The sequence below is a fragment of the Triturus cristatus genome, chromosome 4_2, assembly GCF_964204655.1.
Source record: "Triturus cristatus chromosome 4_2, aTriCri1.1, whole genome shotgun sequence".
NCBI classification, from domain to species: domain Eukaryota; kingdom Metazoa; phylum Chordata; class Amphibia; order Caudata; family Salamandridae; genus Triturus; species Triturus cristatus.
The window spans coordinates 250516167-250532635 of NC_140586.1; the positions used below are offsets into that span (position 1 = coordinate 250516167).

The following is a 16469-nucleotide window of genomic DNA, read 5'->3' on the forward strand; positions in this document are numbered from 1 at the left end:
GGAGATATTAGATTCTCATTCTGGCATTTGCAAGAGTTTCTCAAGGTTGCAACTGTTGACGGAGAGACTGCACCGAATGTACATAGAAATCCACAGGTGAATAATGTATTCTAAGGACAAACTTCTTCTCGCATATTTTTAGTAACAGGTCTTTAAATCACCCACATCCTATTAGAAATGTGCGTCAGCAACTCACACTAGTTGCAATTAATCGCTACCTTGTTTAAATGAAGTAGTGCCTGCACTTAAAACTTCACTGGTAGCTACACTGTGCACCATATAAGTTCTACCATACTGAATCACACTTGTTTCTAGGACTTCACTATTTCTAGTGTAAACATGCACATATGTACATACAGTCAATCTATGCTCTATACGATATGACACTACCTACAATTAACTAGCAATTAATATAATTAAAGCTACTGCTCCTCAAATTATTCTGTCATCTGTGAAGTGCCTGCCCTGCGTGGTCAGCTTACTGCCCTTGTCTTCCTCTCCCTGTCCTTCCGTGGTCCATGTGCATCACTCGACTCATCCCTCCTGCTCTCTGTGGTCCTTTGAGCTGCCAGTGCCCCTCCCACTGCCCTTTGTTGTCTTTTGCATACCCTTGCCCCCCTATTTTTTGCCATACATGGTCCAGTATGCTGCCACTGCCCTCCCACCAGCCCTATGTGGCCTATTGTTCTGACACTGTTCTTCCCGCCTGCCCAACCTGGTCTGTTGTGCTGCCAATGCCCCTTCCGCCTATCCGACATGGTCAGTTTGCCATCTCTGTCCCTGCTCCCACGCCCCACCCTCTGTTGTCCGAGTCTGTGCCCCTACTCCCTCCGTCCCTACCCACAGTGTTTTAATGAACAACTAAAGCGCTAACATTCTGATCGTAAGACAAAACTGTAGCACACCTGAAGTTATCTTGATGGAATCAAAACTGTAAAACTCAAAGCATTTATTTTAGAAATGAACAATATAAGGGAAGATAAGTTAGAAATGCTCACAAGGATAAGTCTCTACGGGTGAGAGACAGCGGAATGACCTATAGACTTTGATTTGCACTTTATTTTGGTCCCCATGGCTCCGTATCAATGGATTAGGTTATAACTGAGCAGTTTGGGCAATTTCCATTTCTTTCACAGGTTTCTAAACCCGTGAGTATTTTAACGTACCTTTTACAGTCAGGTGATTATTCGGGATCACGCTCTGCATGCTGTACCCCACAGCTTGCCTAAGGGTTTTATTTCATTCTGGGCACCAGCAGGTCCACCGGATATCCCTACGTCTTGGCGAGACGTGTTAGGGGTTGAAACGTCATCGATATATATTACAAACTGATTGCTATTTCATGATTTACATGTATACAGGTCACTATGGGCCTGTTTTAATGGACTAACTAAAGTGCAGTTTGTATACTAACATACCAGCACATTTTTTGTGCATTGTTTATTCACTGCTACTTGGTTTGAAGATCACTTCACACTTATTCTTGTGAGGTATCCACTTGGTTATGTGGTTTATGCTGGAAATAAACAATTTCTTGTTACTGGAACCTGTACAATGCTCTCTTTTCAAATCATGATTTACAGTAAATGTGCTGTGTTGTATACGTAATCAAAGAGGTGCTCATTTGTAAAAAAAATTATATGGCACATCTGTAGACAATCTTTACCCGTGCATGTTGCAGTAAAAATCAAACCTTCAGCCCCCAAATTCACCACAACCGATACCGCTGATTAATCGCCAGGTTAAATCAGGCTCACGCGGGGGCGTGGCTTGGACGCCGACGGGAATGGCCGCCTGACTTTGGAGCTCCGCAACGCCGGGACGAACTTTCAACACGAACGGAGGCGTTTCTGCACTGTTTCCGTTTCTTCTACCACTTCCCAACATTGGAACATAATGTGCACCTGGTGAGGTCTGGGGGCTCGCTCATTTGTCAAGAAATGCCTCATTTTCGGCGATTTTACTAATCGCCTCAGCGCGTCCGCCATTTTGTGATGGTTTCACGATGCCACCGCGTTTGAGGGGAATGCTTCTACTGTGGCTCGCTGCTACTCCCTGAGCCTGTCAAGTCTGTCACATCTGCCTCAACGCTCCTGAGAGGTGAATTAAATTGCTTTTTACATAATGGTGGCGCATAAAGATAGAAACTGCACCAGAGACTCTCTTGCTGTGACATCTATACAATTTTAATGAAACATCGCAGAATTTGTTTTCTTCAGTCAAATCTCACGTGGCGCTAAACCTACTATTGGGCAATGTTATTTAATCGCCACTCCTGTATGTATTGTTTCTGGTGGCTGCGTCAAGGGGATATGTCATCTGGCTCCATGTGGTCTCTTTATTAATGCCAGCTTCTGAGACTTCCTGTGGCTCCTGTAAATGGATAGCTTCGTCCTGAAGATGTGACTGCCTGACTTCGCTTTCCTGCAGTTGCAATGTCTGCGCGTCGCTGAGGTGATTCCTGCTCTTTCTTCAGTCACTAGACTTTACTCCAGGCAACTAAAGACCTCTCCTCTGTGTTTTGCGCCCTGTCAGTGCGCTATCCTTCCAGCTCACTCCTCATGTTGGTGCTCCGCTCTATGTGACCTTTGCCTTCATGCCTGCCACATACGCTGTGCTCTTCAGTGATAACTTACCTCAGTTCCAAGGCGTAAGACTCATTTTTCCGTATTTGTGCCAGTTCCTTTTTTGCAACTATGCTCACCAAGTCTTAGTGCGCATGGCTTTCGCGCCCACTGGTGATCTCCTGGTTAGTATTGGAAACACCTTCTAACATCTGCTGGCATTACCTCTGGTCTGGGGTATCCTTATGATTTTTCCAAGTGTCCTTCACTACTCCTGCTGGTCGCTGGGCTCTTCAGATCGGATATATTGACATTTTCTGCTTTTGAGTGCTGGTTGTTGTGTTGGTTTGCTTCTTTGCCTCCTGTCACTGTCACCGGCACGTTTAGGTTTCTATGGGCAAGCTACGCAACCCAAAGTTTGTCTTTGTGCCCTCGAAGACTTCACCCTCCTCCGCCTCTTCCTCATCAACAGGTCACTCTCCTCATCCTCCTTCCACAGATCAAATGGCGACAACAGCCTCCACCCGCTCTTCTCCATCACAACTTACCTCCAGTAAGTCTTCTCCTCCTGCCTCCTTACCTAAGCGCTTGAAGCAGGACTCCTCTCCTCCTCCATCCGAGTCATCTCCACCCCCTATATCTATGGAGTTGATACTTGAGGAGATTCGCGCTTTGCGCCCGTTCGTGGAGGAGACTAATACTAAGATGCAGCTTTTTGAGGCCAAATGGTCAACTATGGAGGCTCTTGTTTCTTCTGTGGAGCAGCAGGTTCCAGAGATTCAGTCAAATTCTCAACGTATCTCCTCTCTGGAAAAGTCTCTTCTTGCCCTTCAGCAACACACTGAAGACTTGGAAAACAGGAACAGGAGGAATAACCTACGCGTTTATGGCCTGCCAGAATCCTTGGAAGGAGATGATCCTGTCACGTTTTTCTCTTCCTTCCTTCTGAAACTACTGGACCTTCCCGCCACTACCTCTCTCAGCATCCAACGAGCCCATAGACTTGGCCCTCGCTCCTCCTCCTCAACCAAACCGCGAGGGGTCATCATCCTCTTCCTCAAATTTACTGATCTCCTTCTGGTCCTCTCTACAGCTCGAGCGAAGCGCAAAGTGTCCTGGATGGGTCAAAGAGTTTTTCTCTCTCAGGATGTCTCTAATGTCACTGCTGCCAGAAGAAAAGAATTCTTATCTCTTCGTGCCCCTCTGCGCTCTATGGGAGCCAGATATGGCCTCTTTCACCCCTGTACCTTCAAGGTAACTCATCAAAACAACACCTGGACTTTCCAAGATCCGGCTGAACTTAAGAATTTCATTCACATTCAGACTAATGCTGGCATGGACACATCCAATCCCCCTACTGGTTGATCATTTATCTGTTTGGTTTCTTTTTCCCTACAGGTTCCTGCTGGAATTTTTTCCCGCCTTGGTTTGATTCTTCTTCTGTTTGATGTGATTGTATAATGGTTGTTGTTTGGGTTTCCTATTTTGTATACAATGTCTGTATTTTGTACTGTTTACCTCCCCATGACTTCTGCATAACATGTTTCTTTTTCCCTCCCTTAGATTTTCTACTCGATAACCCTCTTATGTCCCTCTTCATATCATACGGTCCGTCTTCCTCATATTCCGTCCTGGTGCGGTGTGTTGCTCTCCGGCTTGGGGAGCTGTTCTTGTCGAATCCTCCCATACCCCATCGTCATCTTGTCATCTCCCTTCCCCCTTCAGGTATGTTTTCCTCAGTCATCCGTTTTGGATATGTACTGTCTCTTCTTCTACTCTTCTTTTCCTCCCTTCTCCTTTCTCTCCTTTCTCTTTGCTCTTCTCTTGCTATGTCTTCTCACTTTCTTTTGTTTTGCTCTTTTCTCGCACTCACTTGTTATTCTCCTTTATGGCGTTTTTGGTTCTATGTCTTTCCTATGTTCTTTGCACATTTTATTGTTATTTAATTCAAAGTAATCTCATGGAATGTGAAGGGTTTTGTTAGCCCTATTAAACGGCAGAGAGTGCTTTCCCATCTAGCCTCTTATACTCCTGACTTAGTTCTTTTACAAGAAACTCACCTTTCTGAGGCGGAGTCTCTTAAGTTAAAAAGAGGCTGGGTGGGAACGGTTTTATTTTCTCCTACATGTAACAAGAAGAACGGTGTGGCCATTTTGTGTCACAAGAAGCTCAAATGTAAAGTTCTTTCTCAAGAAAATGATACTGAGGGTCGTTGGGTCTTAGTTAAACTGTTAATCAATTCCGTATCCTTGACTGTTTTTAATGTATATGGCCCTACTCATCCTGATTGTAATTTTTGGCCTCTAATAACTTCTAAGTGTTTTCAATACAGTGATTCCCTGTTCATTCTGGGTGGGGATTGTAATCAAATTGTTGACCCGTTTCTTGATCGCAAATCCACTGCCCGCTTTACCCCCCACAAATCACATACACAATTCCTTGACACTATTTCCAAATCTCACCTTCTTGACTCATGGAGACTGTCCCATCCTGACTCTTTGGACTATTCTTTCTTTTCACCTCCTCACGCCTCTTTCTCTCGGATTGACTACATCTTCCTTTCTCAGTCTCTTTCTCAAAATCTTCTTTCCTCATCTATAGAGCCGATAGTTATCTCAGACCATGCCCCCATTGTCACTGTTCTTGACCTTCTTCCTCCTCATCCCAAATCCTCCCGCTGGCGTTTCAATAACTCTCTCCTCCTGGACCCCCTCTTTTCTTCTTCTTTTCTTTCCTTTGCTACGGAGTTTTTCCTACTGAATTCTGATCCCTCTCTACCCCCTCATGTTATTTGGGACTCTTTTAAGGCTACCGCTCGCGGTTTTGTGATTGACTTTGTCTCAAAGAAAAAGAAATCTTATCTTAAGAAACAGGAAGACCTTCTCTCCCATATTAAATCCCTGGAACATAAATTCTACACCTCTTCTTCTAAATCGGTTTTACCAGACCTTATACGCGCCAAACTTGATTTTAACAAAATCTCCACTGACAACGCTTCCTCAATGTTACTCCGCAGTAGCGCCCGCTACTACGGTGGTCGCAACAAGTCAGGTAAACTTATTGCCAACTACCTTAAGTCTCGCAAGGAGCGTAACCAGATTGATTCAATATACTCCACCGATAATCTTCTCTTGCACAAGGAGCAGGATATACTCGCCCAATTTCAACAGTTCTACCAATCCCTTTATACTCCTGAGTCCCCCCCTTCGGCTGCTCTTATTCAATCCTACTTGGATAAAATTCCTGCCCCCTCCACGTCTCATCTCAACTTCCCTGATCTTGAACTTGATCTTTCCATTACCGAACTGGATAGCGCCTTAACATCTCTAACCAAAGGTAAATCTCCGGGTCCGGACGGTTTCTCGGTGGAATTCTATCTACATTTTTCAGATCTCTTGCTTCCTAAACTTCTCTCCCTCTTCCAATCCTTCTTTACCTCTGGCACAGCTGCCGGTACCTTTCACAAGGCTACGATCTGTCTAATTCCCAAAGAGGGTCGCGACCCGCAATTCTGTAAAAACTACCGCCCAATATCCCTTGTCAATGTAGACTATAAATTATTTGCTAAACTTCTTGCCCGACGCTTAGATCCTTTCCTCCCACATCTCATAGGTAAGGAACAATGTGGATTCGTAAAAGGCAGACTCACTTCAGATAACTCCCGCCTTTTTCTCAATGTTCTCAATAAGGTACCTTCTCTCAACTTCTCTCTAGCTGCCATCTCGGTTGATGCTGAGAAGGCTTTTGATAGAGTAGATTGGTCCTTTCTCTTTGCCTCCCTTCGTTGGCACGGTTTTGGTCCTAATTTTATTTCCCTTGTTTCTTTACTTTATTCCTCCCCTAAAGCGTCTGTTTTAGTCAATGGCCAGCTATCCCCTTATTTTCCCTTGCAGCGTGGCGTCCGTCAGGGCTGTCCTTTGTCCCCTTTACTTTTTGTCCTAGCTTTATTATTAGAAACAACATTTCTATTTCTGGCTTCCCTTATGACAAGACTCATTTGAAACTCTCTGCGTATGCGGATGACATTCTTTTGTTTATTTCTGATCCTGACCAATCTATTCCGGCCTTACTACTTGAGTTTAACTCCTTTTCCCAAGTTTCTGGTTACAAGATTAACTCTGATAAAACTGAGATCCTTCCTCTTACTAAATTTTGTCTTCCTCATCAGTTTTCGACCACTGGTTTTGCATGGAACTCATCTAAAATTAAATACCTTGGAATTTGGTTCTCTAACTCCGTCTCTTCATCTATTCGGTTGAACATGTCCGCTGTACTATCCCGTATGGATAAGTTGTTCTCTTCTTGGAATCCCCTCTTTCTTTCATGGTGGGGTCGGCTGGACTCGATCAAAATGATGATATCTCCCATTCTTATATACATCTTTTCCATGCTCCCCATTCATATCCCTGACATCTATTTCAAACGCATTGATTCCTGTCTCTCTAAGTTTCTCTGGAATCATAAAAAATCGAGAGTTGCGCTAGCTGTTCTTCGGAAACCGAAGTCCAATGGCGGAGTCAACTTTCCGGATTTCCGTCTCTATCATAAATCTTTTTCTCTCCGTCAGGCTTTTAATTGGCTTGTTCTTGCGCCCTCCCCTCTTGCTCCTCTTTGGCTTTCTATTGAACGCTCACTCCTCTCTCCTTTCTCTCTATCTGAAATCGTACATTTCACTGCTAAGAATTTAACCACTCCTCTACCCCTGTTCAAGCATACTTCTTCTCTTTTACATGCTCTGGTCCGTCCTGATCCGATCTCTCGTGAATCTTTTTTGGCCTCCCCTATCTGGTACAATTCGCTTATTCTTCTCAACAATCGTCCTATTTGTTGGACTGTGTGGAGAACAAAGGGTCTGATGTGGGTTAACCAATTTTTCGATGGTCTTCTTCCATGTTCTTTCCCTCGATTCCGGCTTCTGTTTCACTGTCCCCAGTCCTTTTTCCGCAGATTCACTGTCCTTATGGCCATCATACTTGATGTTTATTATTCACTTCCCTTCTCATCCTCTCCCGTATCTCATTCCCCACTTCTTCAGATCCTGTCTACTCTCCCCAAAGCCTCTCTTATCTATAAGTTCTTCTCCTCCCCCAATCCGACCCGCTCGAAATCTAAATTGGAACTTGCTTGGGAGCTAGACTTGGGCTGCGACTGGTCTATAGCTATTTGGGATAAAGTTTGGGCCAGGTCTTTAAAAATTTCCCGTTCCGCCTCACTAACTCAATCCTTGTTCTTTCTATATCATAGACTTTATCTCTCTCCTGTTTCCATTTCTCGTTTTTCTCCTGATAAGGACTCTGCCTGTTGGACCTGCTCTGCCCCTAATGCTGATCTTTTCCATTTACTCTTTCTGTGCCCTTCTGTTCTCGCACTTTGGGATCAGGTGTGGTCCTATATCTCTCGTCTATTTTCTATCTCTATCCCATACTCTGTCCCTCTTCTTTTTTTAGGTAGTATCTCTGACACTCTTAATATTCCTTCTCGCTCCTCTGGTCTATTAGATCTTATGTTGGCTCTGGCTTTTCAACACATTTCTTCTAATTGGAAGGATCTCTCTAAGCTCTCTATACAATGTTGGTGGAATTCTCTCTGTCACTATCACAGGCTTGATGTTCGTTTTGCTGCTGCCTCCACCCCTACCCTTAATAGAGATTTATTCTGGTTGCCTCTTACAGCATATCTTGACCGCATGGCTCTGAAATCGAAATCTATCTCTCCTTTATCCTCTGAGAATTTCAAACCCCCATAAGTGACCTCTCCTCTGTCCCTCTTCTTCCTTTCCTCTTCTCTACCCCTCTTATATCTTTTACATTTACTTTTTTTCTTTCCTGCCTTTCAACTATTCCCTACCCTTGGCTTATTTGCCCTTTCTATTCTACCTACTTTCTCTCTGATCTCTTCATTTATTCTTCTCCTAACGCCTCATATTTACTTTTCTCTTTCTCCTCTCTCTTCCTTCCCTTCTCCTCCTTTTTTCTCCCCTTTCCCCCTTTCCCTCCTGGTTGCCTTTAAAAATTTTACAAAATGCTTTTTAATTTTCCCTCAGGTTTCTTATGTTTAACACATGATGACCCTCTAATGTTTTTTCTCTTTTTGATTCTGTATGACAATGTTCTTTATATGACCTGTATTTTGTTGTTCACTATACTTTTTCTTCAATAAAGCATTTCAAACATAAAAAAAAAAAAAAAAAAAATCAGGCTCACGCATTCTATTGTTTACCTGCCGAGAAAGGCATGAATGCATCTCGCTTCACGAAGTTCTTTTCGACGTCCAGGAAATGTTCAGGGTAGAACTGGTGGGGCCTCTCCCAGGCAGTCTCATCCTTCAGCACTGAGGTCAGGTTGATGAAAACCCCGACTCCCTGGAGAAGACAGACTTCACGAGATCAGATGGGATTCATTCGCCTGCGTTCATTCTCTAACTACCTGCACGCTCAGTATTGCCATGTATGAAAAGTCTGCACAAAGACGCATCACTTGTTACTTGTTACATGTAACACTGAATCAAATCGTGGACTTTTTTTTTTTTTAAACTGCATTTTGGAACTTGGTGTAACACACCTGACTATGATGACTTTTAAAAGAAGGGCCCATGGCGGTGTGCAAAGGGTTTAAGGACATAGGCGGTAGAAAGGGGATTATCAAGGAGGAAACAGAAAGGTGGGGTGAGGGAGGGAAGGGGGACAAAGGAGAAACAGCTACAGCAATAATAACAAAAGACAAAGAAGGGCAGGGGAGGCTGGAGAGAGTGAACAAAGAAGGGAAAGAAAGGCCAAGGAAGGAAGAGAGACGGGAGTGAGGAGAGTAGGAATGAGAGATTGGAATAGAAAGGAGATGGAAAAGCAATGGAGAGAGCTCACATGCAAGGGAGGAAGAAGACACAGACTGGGCAGATCGAAGGACAACAAGCGAAGAAAGGTAAAATGGGGACAAGGGAGTGCCATAGGAGTGAAAGACGCAAAAGAAGACTGGCAGCCAGGAGGAAGGACGGTAGCAGAGGTATGAAGCAAACAAAAAGGGAGAGAGGAGACAGGGAAAGGGAATAAACAGAAATATAATGGAAGGAAGAGTGCCCTTGGAGAAGAGGAAAGGCAGAACAATATTATGGGAGTAAGAGAGCAGACTGGTTGGGGAGAAGAAGCTTCGTGGAAAGGAGACATCAGACAAGGATGGGAGAAATGAGACACCTGTCTGTATCTACTGGTCAATGATAAATGCTTTCAGAAGGAATAAGAATCACCAAGTTATTCAACTGAAATTGGAACCTGTAACTTACAGGTTATCCACAGTTCCATTTATAAGTTACATATATATGTCTCTATTCTTAAATCCACTGGTACTTCCCTTGGCAGGGAATATAAATGGAATATTAAATATACTTACCTTACCGTGTAGTGGAAGATCCATGTAGTGGATGCAATATTATTGCCAAGCAATGTATCGGATGTGATATAGTAACCCATCACTAATACCTTAGCCAGCTATAATAATGGAATTTAAAGCTGTGAACGGCAGGTTGTGCGTAGCTAAACATATCTTCTGACTGTCCATGTTTAGGAAAGAGGTTCCAGATTTAGAGATCCAGAACGGGCTGTCTCAATGTTTTTCGTATCCGACCCCCTCTGTTTGCAAAGTTATCAAATGATTTTGTTTCATACATGGAGCCTTCAATCCATTACGGCTATATATAAAAACTATTTACCAGGCCGGGATATTTTGGCCAATGTTTCCATTGGGAAAAAAAGAATAAACTAGAAGTCCAAAGCCTTGTGCTGTTCTTCCCCTAATGTCTCTCATAACAAACCCCAAACCTTTGGAGAAGCATAACTGTGGTTTGATAGAGGTATTTGTGTTACATGCTACTTAGAGGTGGCATGTAGAGAGGGCCAAATCTCTCTTTCTTTTATGTATATATGTAGCATTTCTATAACCCAAACCAGCCAAAAGGCAGCAGGGCAATGTACACTATCAAAGACAGTCATAATGTCAACGAGGTATGGCAGAGGTAGTTTGTTTGCTGACTGTTAATGCATTGTGATGTAGTGTACTTTAAAGAGGTGAGGCTTCTGCTCTTGCCTAAATTGGAGCAGAGTAGGGGAGGTCTTGATGGAAATTGGAATTTTTTTTCCAGGCCCCGGGTACATGAAAAGGTTTCCTACCTTGTTTTTTCTTTTTTACCCTTTTTAGGTCTTGCCTAGGCAGCGCGCATGCGCTGCTCTAGGAGGGCCTTTAGCCACCGGTCTGCTCCTTTTCAAGCACACTTGGAGGAGCGAGCAGCGGCGTGCGTGGTAATTGAAAACATATTGCTCTCGCGCCGCCGCTGCTAGCTCCCGCAAAGCGGATGCCAGCACGAGCACAAGTGCATTTGCCTGCTGTTTTTATTTTCCCTTCTTAACTGCTTAGCTTGCACTTTTGCTCCGTCTCCAACTTTCCCGCTATAGCACTTATGGAATAAATTTACTTTTTGCCATCTTTTGATTGTATCTTGAGTGTAAAAAAATGTAATGTTCTGCTAATACCCGAACACTTTTTTCTTATTTGCAGCTCCTACGATTTTGCACTTCCGTCTCCAACTTTCTGCCCGGTTGTGGATGATGAAGCACAGGAGTGCGTGCCCGCCCATTAACCTCCAGAAGCTGGCTCGCCAACTGTCTCTTCCTGTCCCCATCAATACGTCAATGCTGCCTCCGAAGAGGCCACCTTGCTTCCGGGACTTTGACTAACTTGGCAGTCGTCAGCTCTTTATACCAAGGGGGATGGGTTTGGGGGAACACGGCTTCCATTTCAGGGCCGCTATTGATTGGCATCCGGCAGTGTTCTTGTTGTTATGTTACCCACCACCTCCCACTTGTCAGGAAGTGCTGAGCTGCCCCCTGATTGGCTGTTAGTGATTTGACATGTACAGTCAGAAACAGTGTCGGTGGTACTTCATGTCACCTCAGCCACCTTCATGGTTTTGTTTTTCGGTTGGCTAAACTCACTGCTTTGCTTAAGTTCAGAAGAGTGAAGCATGGGTGGACTTGTGCTGTCCCCCATAATGACGGGTAAGGCTGTGCCTGAGTATACGCTTCCTCACTTTGCTTTCGTACAAGAAGGGTTAAACTCAAACATTCTTTAGTTTTAGGCTGTCACTTGCAGTAGCTGCGCTGCTTGGTGTTTCAGTGGAGAGGAATTGATCGTGCATCTTTAGGAATAGACACACACTCCATCTCTCGGCAATAAGAGTGCATGTCCCAGAGCAGACGAGTACTACTTTCCTCTAGGAACCGACAAGCACTCCATCCCGTGACTCTTGCAATGCTGGTGCACCTTTTGCAGAGGACGAGCACTTCATCCCTCCTCTCTTGAGGCAGTGTTTATGCTGTAAGACTGACATGTTTACACGTGTATTGTAAATCACTCCAATCCTGTAACTGAAACCTACATTCAAAGCAGTGGTTTTAGGCGAAGTTCAAGGTGTCGCGGTTAGCCTCAAAGTGGTTGTCTTTTGTGATTGAACAAATTCAATTACAGGCCCTGATGGTCGCCGCCTGCGTGGCCGGCTTTGCCCGGTGTATTAAAAGCATAAGCTAAGAGGACAAGCATTGGCATAGCCAATAGGCCTCGCCTTTGGGACCTTATAAGTATTTAGTTATGCAGCACAATATCCTTGGTGCAACAACATCAACTGTTGCATGGCTAAACACTTATAAGGTCCCAAAGGCGAGACCTATTGGCTATGCCAATGCTTGTTAGTCTAGAGTCTGATGGTGCTCTGGCTGTGTGTGTGCTGAGAGCCCCAGAGATGGTGAACGCTTGTCTGCAGGATAAACTGGGGCTGACTGTTGTGATGGCTTTGTAAATGATGATGATGATTTAAAGATAATGTTGGCCTCTGAGGGAAGCTAATGGAGTTTGGGAGAATTCAACTTTCTTCTCTCTTGAAGTGGGGAAAAAATACATTGAAACTTTCACCAGGAAGTGCTGCATGAAATGGCTTTCCATGCATAAACAGAGGCAAGCATTTCAAATTGGAATAAGACACCAAGAACAGAGAACAAAGGAAAAAACTTGATTCAACACATTTGCGTAATGAGAACAAGTACAGATCAGGTAAAACAGACATGATACTGCCACTTAGGCATTCCCTGGGGCTGGAAGTTTAAGTTGACATCAAAAAGTCGGGGAGGAGTCAGTAATTTGACCCAGAGTTTAGCGCAGTCATAATATCCTCTGGAATAAAGAAGAACTTAATATATTCCAGAAATTAGAGTAGTCATCAAATGCCATTGTAGGAGTTATTAATATCACATGGGGCTGGGAACATCTGGGATAGAAGCAGTGATTAATAGCACCTGGGAGTAGTCAAATATTTGGGGTGGTCGGATACAAGAATAAAATGTAGACTTTGCTTACCTTAGGGATAAAGAATCCTTGGATCTCTGTGTCACGGCACGTCATGTGTGGCAGTGACAGTGGAACGATATCTCCGCAGCGTTGGATCTCATGGATCACAGCGTTGGTGAAGGGTAAGTTGATTTGATCCTCCATTGTGGGCTTTCTACCTCGTCCAATGACTGTGTCAATCTCTTTGTGGACCTGACCTAGAAACAAGAGGGATGCTCTTTAGAACGGTCAAATTCCCAGTCTTCTCTCAGCAAAAAGACTAAGAACTTCAACTGACCAATTCCCACTGAGCCACATCAAAGCAGAGGTGTGCTGTGTACCAAAAACTCCTCACAAACACACCCCATTATTGAAGCCTTGGCAAAGCCAATACGTCTGAATTTTGCTTCATCTTTATGTGCTTTTTCAGCAGCTCTGTATGTTGTCAAGTATTTTATATTGATCCGTATTTTTATGTCTAGTAAGCTCCTAAGAGCTTTTAAATATTTCCCTACTTTTCGATCCGGCATAATTGCTGATTTTAGGAGAGCAGTTTTACGAGGCATGAAGGCCACTGGCGCGCTATACCACGGTGGTCCCTGTTAGGTTTGTTTTGTTTTCTTCGTCATTCTGGGGATGGGTTCAGACGGGGAGGAGAGTTAGCGGTCTAGTGGCCGGACAGTCATTATAGAATTAAACCTGGGTGCACTGCGTCCACACTGCTAGAATGCCAAAATAAGCACATCTGCACCAGTCCACACTCGTAAGTCGCCTGTCGCCAGGACCCCTGCGGATTTGAATCCGGTAACAATACTTTTATCATGTATTCGAGAGAGGCCTTGCTCACTATAACACCTAATGCTCAAATCAAAAACAACTATTACAAACGTGCTCCTGGGACGATTTTCTGCCCTTTCTCTTGTGATAGTTGCAGGTGGTTCTGTACAAACCACGAAGGGCCAGGTGAGCCCTTGAAAGGGTCCCAGAGACAAAGCTAATTTGTGAGGGGTCATGCTGGAGGGTGCCCCTATGGGAAGGAGGCCTCTGAACCTTGTATGGAGCTTAGGGGTGGGGACCTCTCAATCAACTGTCTCTATTTTAACTCTAGATCACTTCCAAAACATTGTATGGAGTTGTGGGATACTATTTATAGTTGGCCTGATTTAGTATTCATCACAGAAACATGGCTTAATAGTTTCACCACCATGGATCTACCTATGGCGGTTCCGGCCTGCTACAGTATGTTAAAGCGTAACCGCATTGGAATGAAAGGTGGGGGAGTGGCCATCATTTTTAGGGATGTGTTTGAGTGTATTAGGCTGAATTACTCCTTGATGGAGTTTTGCGAAGTTATGATTTTGGCACTATCATTTAATGCTACTTCCAAATTAGGAGGAGCCTTACGTTACACGCTCCCTGCTGGCAGGACAGTTTTCTGCGTTGCCATCACCAACCATACTGAAGTTTGCCACCTTTCTTCTTATTGGAGACTTTTATCTTGAGGTTAAGCTGGATTTTTTGAGTGGAAATTTGGAGAATGAGATGCAGATTTTACTGCTCACTTGAAAGATAAACCGTCCCATCCATATTGCGGGCCACACGCTTGAATTACTATTTAGTAGTTTATGTACCTTGAAAATACAGTCAGAAGACCCTATCACATGGGCGGACCACTCCATGATTAAATTCAGTATCTCATTGCTGGGTGGTCTCCCGTCCAGTTGTAGGCTGGCTCCAGTAATGCGGAGATCAGGGAGGAGAGTTAACACCACTAATTTTAGTTGCAATCTCAGCCCTCCTGAGGTCACAGAGAGTATCTCGGTGGCGACAGCAGTATCTGAATTTGTGGGTACTTTGGCCAAGGCCATTGATGTCTGCGGCGCCCCTCTGAAGCAGAAAAATTCCTCTAGTCGAGCTATATCGGCAAAGTGGTACACGGCAGAGTTGAGAGAGGGAAATAAAGAAGTATAAGTCATTTGAAGTCCGCTGGCAGTCCACTAAAACTCCTGTGGACTGGGACGTTTTTAAGGAAGCCCTCCAAATCTACCATAAGCAACTTAAACAGGCTAAGAGACAGTATTTTGTCAGGAGCATTAAGGAAAACAGTGGATCACCTAAAGAATTGCTTATAATTGTTCAGGAGTTGACTCACCCATTGGTGCTGAGCCAGACACTCCGTATCCTTTTGTGAGATTTGGCCTCGTTTTCAGTGACAAAATAGAGATAATTTATTCAGGCTTTGCAACCCAGCCTTTTATTGGGTGAAATTTGTATAACGACATTAGCCCTCACTCTCCTTCTTTATCCAACTGGGACTCGGTCTCTGAATTAATCAAATGGATGGTGGATGACACTATGTTAAAGGTGAATTTGGGCTCTCCATTAGATCCTGTCTTGCCCTTACTGTCAGTCCTCATCGAAGAGTACTTGTGAATAAATCACTGAAGGAAGAGGATTATCTAGAGACCTTTAGGCATGCTCTAGTTCTTCCACTGCTGAAGAAAGCAGATGCAGACACTTTCAATTTGTCTAATTATTGGCCCATTTCTCTCTTGCATTATTTGGCAAAGAGTGAGGAAACAGGCTTTTTCAGAGCCACCCCCCACCTTTTGGCCCTATTTGGATACGAACTTCTGGGTTTTCGACTCTGAGAGTGCAGTGAGGCCTGCTAACCAGTTCTCATTGCCAGTGTTCTAACCCACCACAAAATGTATGTTGAATTGGCTACCCTCAGTTGGAACAGCTGACTTACTTATAAATCCCTAGTATATGGTACCAAGGGTACCCAGGGTATGTAAGTTAGAAAGTCCACCCGGTGCTGCAGCCCTGATTGTTCCACCCTGAGTGTGACAATGTACAAAATGGCTCCCGTTCTGCTGCTGCAGCCTGAAGAGCAGTTTTAAAACTGCAAGTTCGACTTAACCATTTAAACAAAAGGCAAAGTCCCCACTTCCCTTTACAATATATAATCTTCTCTAGCAAAGGCCTATCAAGGCATGGAGCACTAAGTTACTACGTAGGGCATATACTTTAACATGTAGTACCAGCAAAACCTGCTGTGGAAAGGTTAATAGCCCTATTGGCTCATATAGGATTACCAGCTGACCTCTGAGTCCTCCTAACTTCTGAATGGGACAATTAAATGGGTATTTCAAGGTAACAAATTAATTGTGGAATTAAACCTGACTTGATGCCCAAGTCCAATTTAATGTCACTTTTAAGGAAAGGCAACTTCTAGAAAGTTGCCACTCTGTCGCCCAGTTTGTCCAGTGGCCGTGCACAGTTGCTGGCCACCAGACAGCCTTCTGGGATCCAGGGGAGTCGTGTGAATGACTCCCAGGCTCAGTAACAATAGAAGCCTGCCACAGAGGGAGATGTCACCTTCCCCGTGAACTAAGCCAAACAGAGTGTTCGCTCAAAAGGCGAGCTTCAAAGGGGAAGCTGCCTTTGCTGGGAAAATGGCGATCACATTCGTAGAGGACTACCTCTTTGTTCAGATAGACAGACTGGCGGCAGGAATAAAGAGGGGACACCAATTGCA

At 44.2% G+C, this 16469-nt stretch overlaps 1 protein-coding gene across 1 annotated transcript in view; it reads right to left on the reverse strand.

Annotated features, from left to right (window-relative positions):
• Positions 1-16469, reverse strand: part of LOC146833576 (cytochrome P450 2D17-like) — a 227833-nt gene that overhangs the window by 61973 nt on the left and 149391 nt on the right. Inside the window, exons 7-8 of the mRNA XM_085601433.1 lie at positions 12959-13146; positions 8784-8925 (exon numbers count right to left, since the gene is read on the reverse strand). Of these exons, the coding sequence (XP_085457559.1) occupies positions 8784-8925; positions 12959-13146 (330 nt within the window). The remainder of the gene's footprint in view (positions 1-8783; positions 8926-12958; positions 13147-16469) is intronic.